The 19000-nt window shown below is 43.0% G+C and overlaps 3 protein-coding genes across 5 annotated transcripts; all 3 read left to right on the top strand.

The window, feature by feature from the left end:
* The first annotated feature begins 499 nt into the window (after window positions 1-499).
* rpl19 (ribosomal protein L19) lies at window positions 500-3122 on the top strand. 2 transcript variants are annotated; one of them, XM_052048670.1, is made up of 6 exons: window positions 500-576; window positions 920-1026; window positions 1742-1864; window positions 1941-2061; window positions 2743-2853; window positions 2935-3122. In XM_052048670.1, exons 1-6 carry the CDS (start codon window positions 572-574, stop codon window positions 3056-3058), a joined length of 591 nt encoding a protein of 196 aa, XP_051904630.1. In that variant the 5' UTR covers window positions 500-571; the 3' UTR covers window positions 3059-3122. The 2 variants fall into 2 exon arrangements, with proteins under 2 accessions (XP_051904630.1, XP_051904629.1); XM_052048669.1 differs by having other exon boundaries at window positions 554-599.
* A 1028-nt stretch (window positions 3123-4150) lies between these two features.
* Window positions 4151-8521, top strand: LOC127589474 (alpha-2,8-sialyltransferase 8E-like). Of its 2 annotated transcripts, XM_052048657.1 has the most exons (6): window positions 4151-4437; window positions 5088-5150; window positions 5493-5567; window positions 5770-5914; window positions 6496-6701; window positions 7208-8521. In XM_052048657.1, the coding sequence occupies exons 1-6, from the start codon at window positions 4349-4351 to the stop codon at window positions 7683-7685; spliced, it is 1056 nt and encodes a 351-aa protein (XP_051904617.1). In that variant the 5' UTR covers window positions 4151-4348; the 3' UTR covers window positions 7686-8521. The 2 variants fall into 2 exon arrangements, with proteins under 2 accessions (XP_051904617.1, XP_051904618.1); XM_052048658.1 differs by lacking the exon at window positions 5088-5150.
* A 1492-nt stretch (window positions 8522-10013) lies between these two features.
* LOC127589469 (alpha-2,8-sialyltransferase 8E-like) lies at window positions 10014-15850 on the top strand. The gene is made up of 6 exons (XM_052048650.1): window positions 10014-10671; window positions 11677-11751; window positions 11866-11940; window positions 12039-12183; window positions 12578-12783; window positions 13411-15850. The coding sequence occupies exons 1-6, from the start codon at window positions 10508-10510 to the stop codon at window positions 13889-13891; spliced, it is 1146 nt and encodes a 381-aa protein (XP_051904610.1). The 5' UTR covers window positions 10014-10507; the 3' UTR covers window positions 13892-15850.
* Window positions 15851-19000: the final 3150 nt, after the last annotated feature.

Raw genomic sequence — 19000 nt, 5'->3', positions numbered from 1 at the left:
TCACAATTCACTTCAACATGGGGTCTTGATACAAAGGTGCCACATGTGGCAGAATCAATTCCTCCCAAAAATATTGATATTATTACAGGCAGATATTTTTTCCGTGTTTATTTTGAAATACATTTTGTCAGCTTTTTAAAAACATTTTTTTCTGATTTTCCTTGATGGCGGTACGCTTCCATAGTCCTACGCGTAAAATATTTACGAATAACTTTTATTAAATTGCTCCAGGGCCTTTAGCCACCCAAACAGTGTCCTCGTGTGGTATAAACGTTTACTGCAGCCATACGACCCACAATGCATCAGAACGACAGTGGTCGTTACCATTATGGTAAAAAGGGGATTTCATTGGGGATATTGTTAAGTATAGTGAGTGTATCTACCAAAGAAAAACGAAATGTTATTGTGTTGAGGCATATCAACAGTTATTTTAAGCAAACTAGGCAATAGTGCTTCTAAATTTAGTCTGCATTCGAAGAAAGCTATTTCATAGATCAAGATGGACTAGCCTCAATAATGGTACATTCCTGCCCATTGCCGAAATCGCTCTTTTTCTATCGAAGTAGCAGCCATGAGGTAAGACTGCTGTCGAAAGAAAAGTAATGGCCGATTTAAATTGTCCCAAAACAATTTATTTCCACAACGCGCTTCTCAATTAAAACGTTATATGTTACATTTGAGTGGCAGAGGTAGCAACGTCACCTCCAAAAGCCGCCATGGCGTGTTTTATCGTTGTTTCGCGTCACACGATGTAGCGGTGCGGAGAGGCCATATTGTCAACCCGGCTAGCGGTTAGCAACATCAGCTATTTACTCGGCAGTCCCAAGTCCACGTTAGAAATGCAACATATATGTCCATGTATATTGTAAGAATATTCGTCTATATTTTAGCTGTTTAATTGCGTGTTGTTTACTTGCAGCATGCTCAGGCTCCAGAAGAGGCTCGCCGCCAGCGTGCTACGCTGTGGCAAGAAAAAAGTCTGGCTCGACCCCAACGAGACCAACGAGATCGCCAATGCCAACTCCCGTAAGTACACACGAAATATAACTTAAGACAAAGTGCCCTGCTTATTTCATCTAAAATCTCCAAATACTCTACATCTTAATACCCTATACATATCTTTATACGTAGACCCTTCCAAATGCCCCCTTGAAAAAAAACATGGAATTTTATCTGTGCCCGTATCACTTAATAGATTGATTCTGTAGACATGCTTATTAACCTTGTAGGGTACAGGTAAAGAAATACTCTATACATTCGTTAAAATGATGCGATTTTCTGCTTAAATGACATGTGACAGACACCCCCTGTGTATTACCAGTCATTTCTGGCTCTGCTCTTGTCATAAAATATAAAACCGGTACAAGCAGGGTTTCTTTCAGTGCCAAAAATGTTTTTTTAAACGGGCAACATATTTGGAATGACATTTTCATGGCTACATGTTATATTTTTACTGAAAGTGACGTATTTTTTTATGTTCAGCGACCTCCGTGTTAAATGCCATTGCTTTTTTTTATTGAAAGAGGATTTTTGGGGGCAAACTTTAAAAGAGGAATCACAGGGCTTTGTTTCCATGTAAATGTATTTTCCTCAAAAAAGAACTTGACTAGACAATCATGGTCAAATCTCTTAAGTGTGCAACTACTGACATTTGACAATAGAGGGCACCATTTTCCAAGCAGACTCAGTACTAACTAGTCCTCAAACTCCTCCTCACTTCTCTTCCTTTTGTTTCTTCCAGGTCAGCAGGTGCGCAAGCTGGTGAAGGATGGTCTCATTATCCGCAAGCCCGTCACGGTCCACTCCAGGGCCCGCTGCCGCAAGAACACGCTGGCACGCCGCAAGGGCAGGCACATGGGCGTCGGTAGGTGCCTCACACTGCCTGTGCAACCGAGACTGTTCCAGGCCTTTTTCCCCACAGTTTGCCTTCCCGTCCACAGGCAAGAGAAAGGGTACCGCCAATGCCCGTATGCCCGAGAAGCTGATGTGGATGCGCCGCATGAGGATCCTGCGTCGCCTGCTGCGCCGCTACAGGGAATCCAAGAAGATCGACAGGCACATGTAATGAAAATAGCCGTCTAGACAATGGAATTTAGAGTAGGATTTCGGTAATCAAAGAATACTACTCATGACAACAATCGACTGCTACTCAACATTGGGTGTATTTCGCGTGCGATGGGCAGAGTTCCTGCATTTTCAAATCCATCACTTCTTGTGAAACCAAAAAAGGACGTCTGTTTAACACTTCAAATGTCAATTTGTTAAAAAAAATGACACTGATGTGGGGCACACCTGTATGATCAAATTGTGAGAAAAATGTGAAATCCAAAGTTGCTAAACGGTACTCTTGAGAATGAACATAAATTGTGGACTGGATGTGAGAATAGTTCTAATTTGTGTAATCGCGATCTTTTCCTCTTCAAATCCTTATCTGCCCACTCTGATTCAAGATTTGTCCCGCGAAATTAGACCGTCCTTTCCACCTGTAATGTAATGGCGGAGGAAGTCACAATTTATTTTTTACAATACAGTTTTACAGTATCGATCAAATTTCTGTATTCCAACGCTTATGTCCTGCAACATGGAGGCTGCAGATGTGTCCAGTTGTGGTTGATGTCAGTAGGAAACTACAGATTTTTTTCCTGCGCTATATTATGGCTGTTGTAGTTGAACCACAATATAGCTTGGGAGCGGCAATATTGAATAACACTGAATTCTGTTTTGTTTCTTTTCCCCCTCCAGGTACCACAGCTTGTACCTGAGGGCCAAGGGTAACGTGTTCAAGAACAAGCGCATCCTCATGGAGCACATTCACAAACTGAAGGCTGACAAAGCTCGCAAGAAGCTCTTGGCGTACGTGTCCCGCCGCACTTTGGCGTCATTCTCACCAGCGGACCTTAAATTAAACGGTCTGTTTCAATTTTTCATTTGTAGCGATCAAGCTGAGGCCCGCCGTACCAAGACCAAGGAGGCCCGCAAGCGCCGAGAGGAACGTCTCCAGGCCAAGAAGGAGGAAATCATCAAGAACTTGTCCAAGGAGGATGAGGGCAAAAAGTGATCGAGGCTTTTCATCTCCTGCCTTGTGTGTGGATCGCTGAAAATAAAAATTGTACATAAAGACACATGACGCCTTTTCTGCTTTTGACTCAACACAAACATTTTTTTTTAAAGGTTGGACAGATGTGGTATGTGATAATCGCCAACATGCCTCAACAAGTAGTGTTTTTCACTTGAACAAAATACACTTGAAATGCTGTGAACCACAAACCTTTGAGGCAAAGCTTTTATTTTGTTTACATGGGGGGGGGGGGGGGGGAAACAACACATCATCACACCAAGATGCATATACACTACATTATGTCCAGAACTATGAAAATACACAAAGTAGCATCTCTCTCTCTATATATATATATTTAACAACTTATGACCCTCCCCTCTTAAGTCATTTAAACAAGTGGAATAACATGCATATTTATACATTCATATGTCCATTTACTGTATTCATTTTATTTGGTGATATTCCGGGATATATTTTTGGGGGAAAAGAAAATGGCAGGCCACACTACGCCCGCACTTGGTATAGATTCTATACCAAGTGCCATTCATCTATAGATACTATAGATAAAAATAAATCAACGTCGGCTCGAAAGCAGAGGAAGTTCCCCTAAGTGCGAAATGTCACGAGAATTTTTCTTGCATGCCCCGTGTCTCGCCTAACTTCCCGTTTTTTCAAGCCGCAGAAAATTTGGTCATTCTTCTCTCACGCACACACACGATGTCGATGCTGGGGCATGGGGTGGGTGACGGTTTGATTGGTAACATTAGATTAAAAACTCGTAACGTCCCTGCTCTGCATCGAAACCTGTGTCTGCCTGCGTTCGTGTACTTGTATGTGGACAAGTGGTAGGAGGGGTTGTTTTTGAAGTACAGTACTTCGAGTTGCTTTTTTGTATAAAAATCGCGTTTGGTTGAACAGTTACAGTAATTCCTTAATAACACTAACGATAATGAAATTAATTTGTGGACATTTTTGTCTGACAGTAACAATATGCCAAACACTCTACTGGTTTAAAAATCATATTTATAATTTTTTAAACTTTGCGGCTTGACATCATCTGATTAGGAAACGTTCTCCAGCCGGGTGAACGCGCCGATACCGGCGGGTGTGGGCGGGGCCCTGGCAAAGGAATATGACGACGGGCCAAAGATGGAAAAAGAAACAAGGTCGGCTCGCTTTAATCTCAGAATTCTGCCTTGATATTGCGAGTTCTGACAATAACGTCAGAATTCTGAGGTCAAAGTGAGAATTCTCACTTCAAGTCAGAAGTCTGTCTGTCTCCTGTCGAAAATGGCTTCTTGTCGGGTGTCAGCCGCAATCACTCTTTTGTGTTTGTGTCTGTTCTCCAACATCTTCTGGTACATGATCATCAAACAGAGGTTTGTTGAAAGGGGAAGGGGGGGTCCAATTCAGCAAAATACTTTGCCAAAAACGCCTGAAAAAAAAGGTGCACCCAAAGTAAATTTGTAGCCGTTCTTGAACCATTTGGAGTACAGCAAAATTCAGCATCGTTTTGGTCTTTTAATGAAATATTATAAATGTTATCATTTTGAATACCCCCCCCCCCCTTCCCCAACAGTCAGAATCTGTGTAAGTTCCCATGTTACTGAACTTTGGATGTTTGAAAATAGAAAGAAAAGGCGAATCTTATGTTCGACTCATTTCTTTTCACAAACTCTGCCTTGAAAATGAATTTAGAATGTTGATTAGGACTTGAAAACGCGACAGGATCAAAGCTTCAGGTCATCCCAAGTTCCAATTCAAATTTGACAATTTCCAATAATAATAGAGAATTCCGTGTGAAATTTCCACAATTCCATATTTTTATGTCTCCTTTTTCTTTTCTGGTGATGTACCTGTATATATTTTTTTCCCCTCAACTTTCGAACAGCCTTACTATTTGCTTGTGATTTCATCTCTTGGGATTCGGTTTTGTACCACCTTACAGGGCCATTGACGTTCTCTCAAAATTGAAAAGTTCAGATTCTCTCCCCCTACATCAGTTTTGGTGATTTTAGTTTACCCACAGGATGCTGCCCTCTCCCACACCTCAGAGCAAAAGTTCCACATCTGTGCTTTGTAAAGGCTGCAGGTGAGACTAAGTCGCATCTTTGTTACTATTTCCCAGACCTTTGTGTATTGTCTGTAGGGCTGCAACTAATGATTATTGTAACCGATTTTTTTTAAGCCATCTTTTTATTGAAGAAAAAAATCAAAAAACAGCAGCAAGTAATTACTCCAAATTTGCAGTGCAGAAAATGTATAAACATGAATTAATTGGGATTCGGTTACTCCTTGTCATCTGTTAGAAAATAGGCACAATTGTTGATTGTTTTCCGATGGGGGAAAAAAACTGATGTTATAATCGAACACACTTGTCGATTTTTAATGAATGAATCGTCACATGCCTGGCTCTTAATTGCGTGTGTCACAGGAAAGGGATTGACGACATGTTGAAGCGTTACTCGAAGAGGTGGGAGAAGAACGAGGAGAACTACCGGAAGTTCACGTAAGACGAGCAAGGCCAAATTTGTGCAAATGTATGTAAAGGCGGGCATGCAAAGCAGCGCGGGGGGTATATCGTGTCGCGGAGGACAACCGGAGTCACTCAGCCTCATCATGTGATCCTTTGAATTACGACGAGAAGTGAGCCCAAGTTTCAGTCTTTGAGAATCAACTGCACCGACTCAAGTGTTTGTGGGTCTCGTCAGGTCCAAGCTGAGCGACTCGTGTCGAGGGTTCGAGAGGGCCATCGTCACACAGGCCAACACGCCCGTTGGAACCAAACTCGCCTACGATGGCGAAATTAACAGGATGCTGCGGGTGACGCCAGACATCTTCAAAACATTCATAAAGGCATGAGACCGTGTTGTCAACCTTACTAATTTTCCTCACTCTGTTGTAATGTCACCCTCCCCCCCCAAAAAAAATATTCCTACCCCCCGCCCCCCCAACTTTTCGTGACTTTTGGTAGTTTTTGACATTCTCAAGCCTTTTCATAAACTCACTTTTTAGGTTCTGAATTTTTCTTGTCACGTGAATTTTTTTTCTCTTATTGCAATTTTTTCATGTTACTTTTTCATTGGTTTTCTTGTAACACTGTGACTTTCCTAATGTTACCATTATCACCTGATTCTTTTTTTTCTCAACTTTCATGACAAATAACTACGATCTTGCAACTTTTTTTGTAAATTCTCATTGACAGTTCTCATTCTTTTAATTTTGAAGTCTTTTAAAAAAAAATCTTAAATTACAACTTTTTCCTTCCTGTCTTAACATTTGAACAGTTTCTCTCAACTTCTTCCATTAACATAACTTTGTCTCCAAACCTTATGACTTTTTTCTCACAACATTCCAATTTCTTCTCAGCTTTGCCATCTTCATCTCTGTCTTTCTGAAAACAAACTTGACCTTGATCGTGTGTTCATTATTTCCAGGAGCATCCATTCTCCAAGAAGGCCTTCAACACTTGCGCCGTGGTGGGCAACGGTGCCATCCTGACGGACAGCGGCTGTGGAAAAATGATCGACTCTGCGCGATATGTGATCAGGTGCAATCTGCCGCCTTTGACCGACGAGTACAGCGAAGACGTGGGCGTCAGGACCGATCTCGTTACAGCCAATCCTTCCATCTTCGTGAAACGGTGAGCACACCTACCAGCCCTCTTTTTCCACATTTTCTGCAAAAACATAACTGTAATCATGTTCGTTGTTCAAATTGCGTCAGAACCTTCGAAATTGGCTTTGTTACAAGGCCAACATGAAATTTGAGCAGTCAGCTTCACCCTTTCACGTACCCTGTAACTTGGTATCATGATAAGGTGTCCACTGTAGTAACCGCTGTCACTGAAAGGGTTAAGAATCCGTGTGGGCTGACCATTAGTAGAGATGTGTAGAAAAAATAGACATTTATTCGAAAGGACCGTCGTCAAGTTTGCGCAACTTAATAGGCAGGAGGAAAAAAAGGCTGAACATCTCCGTCATTAATAAATTCTGCTTGCAATCGGGCCTGAAGGTGGCAGCGACGCACCAGATCCGCATCGCGGCAGTCAACCGCAACTTCGCATCCTGCTTTACCGCCCCCTAGGGGACTGGAGTGGCAACAGCGGGCAACGACCATTATTGCAAGCTCTTGCGTTGTTCCTCCCAGATACAACTCTTTGTTCGGACGACGGCGGGACTTGATGGAGAGACTGCAGAGCTACGGCAAGTCCCCGATCCTCGTTCCCGCTTTCTCTTTCATCAGCAACACGCAGGTAGCTCTGCGGTTGGCCAACATCCTGGAGGACTTGGACAGCCCCTCTCGTGCCATCTTTTTCAACCCGGACTACCTGAACAATCTGTCCCGCTTCTGGGCTGCCAAAGGCCTGAAGACTCACCGGCTCAGCACGGGCTTCATGATGGCTAGTCTGGCTCTGGAGCTGTGCTCCAACGTGCACCTGTACGGCTTCTGGCCCTTCAGCAAACCCCCGCATGGACTCCACGCGCTGCCCTATCATTACTATGACGACCCCAAGCCGGTGCGCTGGTGGTACCACGCCATGCCGGCCGAGTTTGACCTGCTGCTCAAGCTGCACAGTCTGGGCGTGCTCAGGCTTCACCTCGGACGTTGTCCACCGGTTGAATAGTCGTCATCGAAATGGATCACTGAAGCCACACATTTACAGTAAACAAAACAAGGAAGACTTTTGAAGTTTAAGCCTGAGAGGTTATTTAATACTTGAGATCTGGAGGATTTCTGAGGCCTGTGAGTGGAATTATATAGTGTTTTTGAAGGTAAATTACAATTACAATGAAGGTAATTACATCGTCTATTGGGGCCATTTTTAGAATCAAAACGTAAGTACGTCAATGCAATATAACAAAAATGGGAAAATCTTGAGAGAGAAGCTAGGTATTTTTCTTCTAGTTTAAAAAAAAAAGCTAGTGATTAACGTCAGGGAAAGGAAATCATTTAATTCTTGTCAAGACGGCAACAGCACAGGGCAGAGTTTGGAGCCTTGAAGGACGCCATGTTCTCATTTGAGTGAGAATCCCCGAACACAAGTGGTGAGGACGTGTAGTGCAAAAGAAAAATCACAGTCCTTATCGCCTTGGGAACTTTTCTCTTTTTCTGATTCTCTTTTGTGACCCGTCCCTCTCACTCCAAAAGAGCATGAGAGATTGCAACCGTGACACGCTAGATAAAGTTCTCACGTTGAAATCATTTGCATTTTTTTTCCCGTTTCCCACGAAACTGCCAAAAGCTGTTTTAAGACTGTCTTGAGCAGCTGAAGTGTCCCCCCATCCCGAGAGGCCGCCGGCCACTGTGAAAGAGCAGAGTTTTGCAGCCGCATGTCCCAGCGGGTCACAATCGGGCTGTATGACAGCTCGTTTTGCGATGCGGAAACAAACATGACATCCCCTTAACGGCCCAACTGGCTCTACGCGCGGATCGTGCGCTAATTTTAGATGGCTTCCAATTGCACGCCATCAGGATGTGGACTTCAAAAGTCATCCTGATGTTCTGGTTAGTTGAATTCATCCAGATGTTTGCGTGTCTGGTGTGTATGCGTGTGAGTGAGAGAGAGGTCCTAAAGCAAGACAGGAAGTGGAAGGTACATGGGGGGGGGGGGGGGGGTAATCACAGCTGGAATATATCATATCCAGTATTCGCGCATCCATTTTGAGTTGACTTCAAATTTCAAACTTTTGCGGTCTGTAGAGACGCAACATTTTTCTTGTCTTTTTACAACTTACAGTCTTAACTTGACAACTTTTTCTCGAAACCAAATCAAGACAGTGCTGACTTAACAATTTCAAAATATTGCAGTTTTAGCCATATTGTCCCGAGCAGCCAGGACATAAACTAGTTGTGCATGGGGAAAAGAAAAGAAAAAAACAAATGCCTCTGGAAATGTAAAATTAGCATATGCCAGGAGTTTGGTAACCCCCGGTTGACACGGCAACGACATTTTGAAGCCTGAAACAACACAATGTAAAATGACACCACTATTGTTCCCACCTTGAAAGCAGTCAGGTGTGAAAGTTCAAGTGTACTTTAACTGCTGAGGTACGCGGCTTGCACAATGGTGATGAGCAATCTACCGTACAGCCTGTATTATATGTCATTGTCCATCCTTCTCAAGTTTCGTTCAGATGGCCTGTGAGCAGGAAAATTCCGAGTTGTGAATGTATCTTTTCACTGACAACGGCGATGAAATCGATTCGGCTTCTGAGCCACTTTGGTGAGAGAAATGGGATCCATGCTACATTAGTGACCAATCAGCGGGCTCTTTTTATTCATCCATTCAAGCCGCCAACAAAAACATTTTTGGGTTTTTCCATGTCAGAGAAAATTACACTCTTTTTGTACTTAAAACAGAGTTATAAAATAATCTAATAGAATATAAAGGAATTAAACCGTTTGCGAATCAGAAGTTTAATGCTTCAATTCAATTCATTATACAGTATAATAAGGGATAGGACTAGATACGTTTTTTACTTCTTCGTACTCCTTTGAACATATAATTTGTGATGACTATTTTCTTTTTTATATCTTGCTTGCCTTCGCTTTTTGCCAATTTGTTGCTGTATATTTAATATGTTCAATAAACAATTTAAAAACATGATTCTGCTGCTCCATATGTTGTGCCTACCTTCGCCGGCAGGGGGCAATGGAAAGACTCATCGCATATACTGTACATGTGTTATTCCACTGTCCAAAATCTGCCACGGAGATGCTAATTGTCAGCATGTCATTGGCCTTTTCCATTGTGTGTTAGCATCAAGCTCGCGGGCCCTTTTCTATGCAGTTTTGAATACACGGGTGTAATTGACTTCATGTTATGTTTAGTTTGAACCTAAACTATGACTAGCAGTGGCATTAAAGGTCTCGAAGCTAAAGCACACCCCCACTGACAAGTTTTGGAGGCTGTTGCATTTCCTCTTTTCTGTTTCGTTTCCGCTCCGTGCAGTGCGAGAAGAAGCTCCTTTCCGTCCCTATGCTCCTCCCCTAGCCAGTGCTGGGTTGGGGTCGGGGTGGGGGTTGTCACCAGGCTCCAATGAGGCACCTCTGGGCCTCTCCGAACATGTGTCCCTGGAGGCTAATTAGATCCAGGGCACTCGCGTTACTGCCTGCCTTCTTGTGCCAAGAGGGGATAGAGGACAGAAGGGGACGTTGTGTGCTTGGAGGATGGACCAGGGCGGGGAGGGGGGCAGGGAGAACGGGAAGCGAGTGGGGCGGGTGCCTTTTTTTCTGTTCAAGAGGTGGAGATCTTGAGAAGCGACAGCTTTTTCGCTTTGGGCACGGCGCTGAAGATTGATATGTAGAAAAAGATTTATTTTCCCGGGCGAAAAGTACATCACAAGAGCGAAGTTTGCATGAAGGGTTAATTTTTATTTTTTTGGGGGGGTGGGGGAGTAAAGTTTGGAGGTGAGAGAGAGGCTGAAGTAGGAAATATGACAGCACATGGACGTTGGCCCAGAGGTGCTGCACTCGGCGATGCGTTCACCAGCTGAAACGGGAGGAAGCCAGCAAGCCAGTATGGCTTCGGGCATGTCTTTTATGATCGCTCTGCTCTGCTTTGGCAGCCTGCTGTCCACTGTCACCTGGTATATGATTGACGACGAGAGGTACGTCTGTCTGACGAGTCACTGTTTTACTTCCTTTTCTAATATTTCAGATTGTGTGTGTGTGTGTTTCTGTTGACGGAGAGACGCCTCTTTTGACATTTGTCGAGCTTTAAAAAAAATTTACACCGGGCCAAATATGCCGGAAGTGACCAATCAATCCCAAATGTTTGATTTGTTATCGTGAATCGCTCGCTGTTTTACCTAAAAAATCGCTGGATCCGAAAAGGATTTTTGTTTTTTTAACTGTGCTTAGTCTACATTTCAACTTTATTTTCTTTCAACAATCGTTTTTCTATAACTTTAGATTTTTGCCCAACACAAATTTTACTGGCAACGTTACAAATTTTGCTCCCGTTTTTTTTTATTTTTTGGAATACGTTATGGCTTTACTTTTTTTTCCCCACAACTTTACGCTTTCTACTCACTTTATCGGTTTCTCATAACCTTACTTTTTACCGGTCATGCACAAAATATTTTCAACTGTATATCAATATTTGCAACTTTTCTGGAACATCAAGATTTTTTTTTCCTCAACTTAATTTTTGCCATATTTCGTAACCTTAATGCCCTCACATATAACCCGTTTTTGGGGGCACTTTGGAAATGTCACCAAATAATCTGTGCGGCAAACAAAACATACGCTGAGAATTTGATAAAATGCAAAAACACAAACTACATTTTGCACAATGCAGGTGCAGGCAGTGAGAACCTGATATCATTGTAGCCTACTTCCCACAACAGGCCCAAAGATCAAGTGACTGTTTACACAGCGTATTGCTTGGCGGCCCAAAGCAGATTTGCTGGAGTTGAATGTCATGTGATGTGTGTAAAACATGAGCAAAAAATATAAGGACACAAAGAATGTTTCCTCAAATGCTTTCGGAATCAACTTTGAGGACCCCATGTAAAATAAAGACCGTTTTTTTTAAGCAGATGATTCGTATTAATGATAATATTTTTATTAAAATACATCACAAAAAGTAAAGCTGCTTTGTGTTTCCACAGTGCCGTGGGTTCCTACAAACCGCCCCCTCAAAAGAAAACTCCCCCTGAGCCCGCTGCCTTTTGTAAAGGCTGTAGGTGAGTGGTTGCACTCACACAAGTGGCCTCTTTGTCCTTGCCGTCATTCAGTTTTCTTGTTTTTTTTCCCCTGTCAACTTTATTTGTGGCCTCCGTTTACGTCCTTTGTCGCAGGGAAGTGATTGACAACGTGTTGAAGCGCTACTCTGAAAACTGGAAGAAAAACGTGTCGAACCACCGAGCATTTACGTAAGGCGAACTCGCTGTGCACGCAAATGAAGCTAATGACGCGCGAAGCAGGCTGGTGTGAGACTTTGTTGTTTTGTTTTTTTTTCTCGGTCTCGCAGGTTCAATCTGAGCAGCTCGTGTCGAGGCTTCGAGAGGGCCATCATCACTCAGGCCAACACGCCCGTGGGAACCAAGATTCAATACGATGGCGAAAAGCGCAGGATCCTACAGGTGACGCCGGACATGTTTAAAACCTTCATCAAGGTAAGCACCACATTGCACGCATTCGTGAATTGTTAAATAATATACAATAATATCAAAATCTCAAATACTCAGCACCACCGTCTAGCAGGGGGCCCGCTGTATCTATTATATGTTTACCTCATTCGCATGCATGTCATATGTTTCATTTATGATTTGTTGACCCTCCAGCACAAAACCAAATGTTCTGTTTTTTGTTCATTTTTATTTTTCTACAATATATTGGATTTTTTTTAATACCTTTTCAGAAAATCTCCAATTTCTTAAATTTGACTTCATGTGATTTGTTTTATGTTCGATTGTTTAATGTATCGTCTTGTAAGAAAAAAAAAAATAGAAATCAACTGAGATGTCGTGAATTCGTTCCATCCTCACGTCCATGCGCGTCAACTTCCAGGATCATCCGTTCGGCAACAAGTCGTTCGACACGTGCGCCGTGGTCGGCAACGGAGGCATCCTGATGGACAGCGGCTGCGGGAAAACCATCGACTCTGCTCAGTACGTGATCAGGTGCAATCTACCGCCTTTGGGCGATGAGTATAGCGAACACGTAGGCATCAGGACGGATCTCGTCACATCCAACCCCAGCATCCTCAAAGAAAAGTAAGCATGCCAACGAATCTTATAACATGCCCGCCAGACCGTATTTTCTGCCATACGACCATTCATAACTGTGGTCCACTTCGGATTTTTTGGGGGGGAGGGAGGTTTATGAAGAATTTGCCCTTCGGAAATAATGAAAACCTGCGGATAATTTGTTCCCAGGTCAAGCTCTTAGCATTCTAAAATGTAACTTTTTAGCTATACGTTTAAAAGTACGGTAACATGTCACCATTTGGAATTGTAAATGTAAAACCAAGCTAGCCACTTTTAGTGCTGAAACTTTTGAATTGTCAGCCATATTAAATCTTCTGTCTTTGTCATCTAGCTAGTTAGCTAGCTAGTAGCTAACCTGAGTCGGTTGGTCGGTCACGGAGTCAATCACTTTGCTAGTAGCGTGATTCGTTAGTGTGACTGTGCAAATCCTATTTTGTGGATTTCAAGTAAAATGATTTTAGTGTTTGTGTTACCGGCCGATTTGCGATATAAAATCTGTTTTGGAGGATTGAAAAACCACACTTGAGTAACGTGTCCCTGAGGAGCAGTGCGCAGCTTTGTGATGATGTTGGGATGAGACGCTAATGCCCGCCGGCATATTCCCCCACCCCCACCCCCCACCCCTTACCGCAGGTACAACTCTCTGATAGGACGACGGCGGAGTTTTGCGGAGAGACTCCAGCACTACGGGAAGGCTCTGGTCCTCCTTCCCGCCTTCTCCTTCGGCTTCAACACGCCGCTGTCAATGCGGGCGGCCTACACCATGGAAGACTTCGCCAGCCCCACTCAGCCAGTCTTCACCAACCCGGACTACTTGCGCAACCTTTCCCATTTCTGGAACATCAGAGGCCTCAAGTCCCGTCGGCTCAGCACGGGCATCATGATGGCCAGCTTGGCTCTGGAGCTGTGCTCCAACGTGCACCTGTACGGCTTCTGGCCCTTCAGCCACCACCCGCACGGACTCTACGCGCTGACCAATCATTACTACGATGACAGGCAGGTCAACATCAGGTTTCACACCATGCCCGTTGAGTTTGACCTGCTGCTCAACCTGCACAGCCAGGGCGTGCTCAGGCTTCACCTCGGGGATTGCCCAGCCAGTAAAAAGCCGTGACTTGTTTGCACTGGAGAAAGCAAAAAAAAAAGAAAATCTCAACACTGAAGACTTTTTTGGATTATTTATTACTACGCGTCGTCCAACTTGAGTCTGGAGAAATTGTTTGTAAAAGTTGGTTCGCACGGTGCTTTTTGTCAGTCCAATGTAACTTCCTGTAATCTTGTTTACGCTTATATTTGTATTAATTGGCATGATACAGTGTGGACTGATCCCGATGGCAAACACCAAAAATCCACAAATCATCGATGCGGTTTCTTGTGACAGCACGTAACATAATGCCTATGACTGCAGTTCTGGACTGGAATCCAAAATACCCGCCACCTTGTCAATACGAAGGAGGAAAAGTACATGCAAGGCGTGTCAGAAAAGTTCCAGGACTGGTTATCACAAGATGTATTTCAAATTCAAGTCAAATGCTTTTTTCCCAGCGTTCTCTGGCATGACCATCTTTAAAATGGTTCCCCTTGACAAGCGACCCCTTTGAACTGAGGCAAAAGCCGCATGGAGTCAGAGGTCTGCCGAGTCTGCAGGTTACTCCTGCACGCTGATGTTATTAGCCGGGAAGTGTTGAATGCGTTTTTTGAGGACCAAATGGCGCGTGATCTCTTTGTTGATGTGCTGGTTGATAGTCCGGCTCATTGTTTGTAGTTTTGGTATGAAATACAGATTTTGCAACCCCAGTCCTGAAACTTTGAGCCGTCCTTATTTATACACACAGATTGTTTTCAGATCAGGATCTTGTTACTAATGTAGTCAAATTATCTTTGATGTCCCGTTAATAGGTTGGCGAGCTAATTGGGGTTGGAAATACCCGTTTTTCAAGTTATTCTAGTTGGTGAAAAAAGAAAAAAAAACAGCCAGTATCGTGAACAGGTAGCCTTTCCATTCATTATTCGATATGTAAATAAGATTTGCTCTGATTTGATCGCCGTTCTCATCGATATGAATATGCAAAACCTCTTATCGGTAGTTGGCGATATCGCCGCGTATGGCGGCCACGTCGCGGGCCCTGAAAGACAAAAAAGCCTGTGTAAGCCTTTGAGACGCTCAGTTTATGTTGAGGCTCGCTTAGCTCTCATTCAAAGAAGCAAAAAGCATTTTTTTAAGGACCTGTAAAATGACGACTACTTAACGTTACTCATCCATATTTTTTTGTATCTGGCATTGCGTGATGTTGACAATGATGTAATGTATTTTTTTTTTCACTGTACACTTTTTCCTGTGAACTTTTGATCGTAATGGTTCAACTTCCGGGCATTTTACCTGTTTTCATCCTTCCATCATAATTTTTCTGGGAAATTTGTTAATGTTTTTTTTTTCCTCTTCATGAATTCATTCATGACTCACTTTATTTCATAAAGGTCCAAATTTACCTCTTCTCATAAGTTTAAATTTTCTCACCAATCTTAAAGCTTTTCCAACATTCTTTTTTTTTTCTTGCAACTTTTGATCCCCCCCCCCCTTCCCCCCAATAGCATTTGAAAATTTTCACCCAGACGTCACTTATTAGCATCAGTTTTGTACTTCTTTCCCATATTTTTATTTATTTTTTTGTCTTTTTCAACATTACAACCTTTTCCTTGTCCCGTTTTGACTTTTTCCGGTAATTTAACCTCTTTAACTTTTCGACTTTGATCACTTGACAGGTTCAGTCTTGTAACGGTGGAGCTTTTAAACTTTTTGTTTGTTTGGTTTTTTTTTTGTCCATTGTTAGTTTATCACTTTGTTACAAAGAGAAACCTTTTAAAAGTGGTACTTTTTTTTTGTTCCTATAGTTGGCATTTGACTTGGGGAAGATAACTGTGAATGAAGCACTTTGGGTGAGAATTTGGAGATTTGGTTTCCTTTACGTGTTCATTGTTTGGGTTCCTATCATTCATTGTTGTCCATGTCTGGGGGATCCACTGGAGCGACTTGTTGAACATTAATAAGGAATAAATGAGCCAAAGTGCTGTACTGATGTGCCCACGCACAATAACCAAAAGTCTGATGCACTGACAAGAAAAAAACCCCATCTGAGGCACACATTTTTGCAAATACGAAGATTTTAGTGCCCGGTTACGTTCAGTGTTGTAAACGTGTCACCATAAAAATGTGTCTAGAAACACATAAGTTAACTATTGTCTAATATGCGCAAATAAAACTCACCCTGTTGACAACGCGGAAGTAGCAGGCGGCTTTTCTTCATTTCAAACCATCGTTCAAGTGTAAAAATAAGTTCACAAATTGACCATCGTCTCTTCACATGAGCCTTCGCCTCGACACAACCCAGCTGAAATGTTTCTTTCTTTCATGTTCAATGGTTGTCATGGGAAACTGCCAAACTACACAAAAAGCCAAAGAAAAACGGAAACACATTAAAATATTGAGCTTTGAATATTGTTTTTCCTCAATCTTCTCAATGGGGTGAAGTATAGCAAACATCACTGTCATGTAACAAAACAATATCAAGAAGACGACCCAACACTTGTATTCTTTGGCATTTTCCATTTATTTTTCTTAAGAAAATAGGTCTTTTTCACATGCATCTCAAATATACCCATTACAGAATATATAAAAAAAAACTTGGCAAGTAAATCGACTAACATGTATTTTTAAAGGCATAGGAAAAACACGCACAGAACCGTCATATAGTTTCTTTTTTTGTTGTTTTTTTTCTAAAGTTTCATTGTCATGGGAAAGAATGCAGCCCGGCCACATGACGGCATACGTCGTTTTGACTGACAGCTGCTTCCGTGACAGCATTTCCTCCAAATTCAAAACCTACAAGATTAGTGCGGCCGGTTATTGCTTGGCACGTCTCGTGTCTTGATAAACTGATAATCTGTCTTCTGTACTTGTTCGCTACAGAAGCCAGCGACAGGTGCGGGACCTGAAATATTACATGCTCAGGTAGACAGAACGCTCCCAATAAATTCAGCAATGGCATGGGAATGCATGCAGCTTGATGCTGGTCACTGAGGAAATATTAAGCTTGTGCCCACACGTGTAGGTTTTTAGGGAGCCAAGAGTGATGAACCGTCGGTGGACGTTAGGCGCCATCGCCCCCCCTCCTCTGCACGGCACTGGAGTCCTTAGACATGCCTCCAAATTATAATCATAGGTCAAAAGAAGAAAAATAAATGGCCTCTGTGCCTCTATTTTTTCACGGCGAGTCCTCAAAATGACCCAGAATGCGGTCAATTCACACCCGCGATACGCAGCCCTCGGATTCGCCATAAATGGCTACTTCAAACCAAAATGGCTGACTTCCTGTTCAATTTTGTGCATGGATCATTAAAGTCCCTGTTCAGTGAAAATAAGGTCTCAAAAGAGAACTGTGATGTCAACGACCCTGCCGACTTTGACTGACTCAAATGTAATTTGTTACGTGCGTGCACTCATGGGCAACAACGAGGCACTCTAAAGCAGCCACACAGCATTCTGAAGCCACATGTTGTCAGACTTAAAAAATACTACGTCCTGGCCTCCTTGCTCTTTTGTCTTTCTCTCTGTGACGTGCGTGCACTCGCAGCCAACAATGAAGCGCTCTAAATTGGGCACATCAGCAAACTGTCCAAAGAGATGATGTATTGCGGTGCATGTGAAAGATTTTTCAGGTTGACTTGCGCTCGGTGCCTCACCTGGCAAATGACATTTTGCCGCCCATTCAAGTTTTTATGTCAACACGGTGAATTTTTGCCCATAGGGCCACCCCCTCTCCTCCCTTTGCACGCCACAATCAAGTACTAAATACCGCAATCTATGCACGTTTTAAACAATTGTCTACAAAAGTGTATATTGTCTTTTGAAACAAATGTTAGAATCCACTTTACAGGGTCTTTAAGAGTTTTCACGTTTCCTGTTTATGAAGATGATATTCCCCCAATTTGTGGATGGTACAACAGGGGCTTTTTTTTCTTGGGGTGCCACTGGTTGACTTTGGGAGGATCCATGTAGGAATCATACATTTCCAACGGTATACACACACACTCGCAAAATATTGCTGTGTTTTCGAGCCCGTTGAGGTCTCAAAAAAGACAATTCAGCCGTCCGTGCGGTTTTAGCTCGGAGGGTACCTGAACGCACCTTCTTTGGAATGGATGTATATCATCACCGACAACCCTGCATTCTAATCTCTTGCTGTCTTCTATTGAAAGCCCGGCCCAAGTGGCGCCTTCTCCGTTGGCGGTTGTATCTTCTCATGCTTGTCTGCCTTTCATTTGCATTCGCCCAAGCGTTGAAACTATACAAACACAAGCTCGTTTGGGGGCATACTGATGCCATGTGGCATTCGGGCGGGTCTTCTCCAGTTTTACGGAAAAGCTCGACACGGAATTCAGTTTTAGCCCCAGGTGGTTGATCAGTTCCTTTTTACTCTCAAGACTTGATACAAATAAACGACCCTTCCACTTTTTCTTTTCGGTTTTACAATTCAAAACACGACGATCATTAATACTCACACAGTTTAATCCATTTTAAAACAGTTTCTGCACGTTTCTTTATGATTAAAAAATGGGGCGGGTAAAAAAAAAATCCGTATAAAAACAGTCCCCCCGCTTTTTTGTATTCACACACATACACCGTAGAAAAAAGAAAGACGAGTAACTTCTATAAAACAAGGTTGGTCGTTTGGGGTAAGCATGGCCACGGCATTCCGACGCTTGGCACGGAAAAAGTCACACAAAACAGTGTTTGGTCTCGTTGTTTTAAAAAAATGGCTTTGACCCCCTCAGAGTTTCACATGAGCTTGGATCTATGTGAACATTTCGGATCCATCGCAGGTGCCGCCGGATGCAGCGGGAAGCATTGGCGAAATTGGACTGCAGTAATCGCAGCCTCCGACAGGGGGCGGTCAGCTGCCAGGCGTGAGAGAACAGAAACGCAATGGGAAAGTGTGGACACCATGTTGCTTCCGGACATACGAGAAGGAAGGTAAACGATCGTAGCACGCGTGTGGGAACGAACAAACGCCCGCACAGACATGAGTCATCAATGTGAAATTCATACGAAGGGGAGATGGGACACTGATCGACGAGAAAAAGTCACCGGCGTTGGTTTTATTGCATTTTTAATATGGCGTCATTGCTTCAATTGCCATTCAAATCGGATTAGGATCCGGTTTGT

Source organism: Hippocampus zosterae, chromosome 17 (assembly GCF_025434085.1).
Source record: "Hippocampus zosterae strain Florida chromosome 17, ASM2543408v3, whole genome shotgun sequence".
Lineage (NCBI taxonomy): Eukaryota > Metazoa > Chordata > Actinopteri > Syngnathiformes > Syngnathidae > Hippocampus > Hippocampus zosterae.
This window is presented reverse-complemented; position numbering and strand designations above follow the sequence as displayed.

What these genes read in the sequence shown, in the direction of transcription:
- rpl19 (XM_052048670.1), top strand. An exon ending in GATCGCCAATGCCAACTCCC is followed by an intron (nt 1,027 to 1,741) that starts GTAAGTACACAC and finishes TGTTTCTTCCAG; the next exon opens with GTCAGCAGGTGCGCAAGCTG. An exon ending in GCTCGCAAGAAGCTCTTGGC is followed by an intron (nt 2,854 to 2,934) that starts GTACGTGTCCCG and finishes TTTCATTTGTAG; the next exon opens with CGATCAAGCTGAGGCCCGCC.
- LOC127589474 (XM_052048657.1), top strand. Translation starts at nt 4,349, where the DNA reads ATGGCTTCTTGTCGGGTGTCAGCCGCAATCACTCTTTTGTGTTTGTGT. An exon ending in TACATGATCATCAAACAGAG is followed by an intron (nt 4,438 to 5,087) that starts GTTTGTTGAAAG and finishes GTTTACCCACAG; the next exon opens with GATGCTGCCCTCTCCCACAC. An exon ending in GAGAACTACCGGAAGTTCAC is followed by an intron (nt 5,568 to 5,769) that starts GTAAGACGAGCA and finishes GGGTCTCGTCAG; the next exon opens with GTCCAAGCTGAGCGACTCGT.
- LOC127589469 (XM_052048650.1), top strand. Translation starts at nt 10,508, where the DNA reads ATGGACGTTGGCCCAGAGGTGCTGCACTCGGCGATGCGTTCACCAGCT. An exon ending in TATATGATTGACGACGAGAG is followed by an intron (nt 10,672 to 11,676) that starts GTACGTCTGTCT and finishes GTGTTTCCACAG; the next exon opens with TGCCGTGGGTTCCTACAAAC. An exon ending in TGTTTAAAACCTTCATCAAG is followed by an intron (nt 12,184 to 12,577) that starts GTAAGCACCACA and finishes GTCAACTTCCAG; the next exon opens with GATCATCCGTTCGGCAACAA.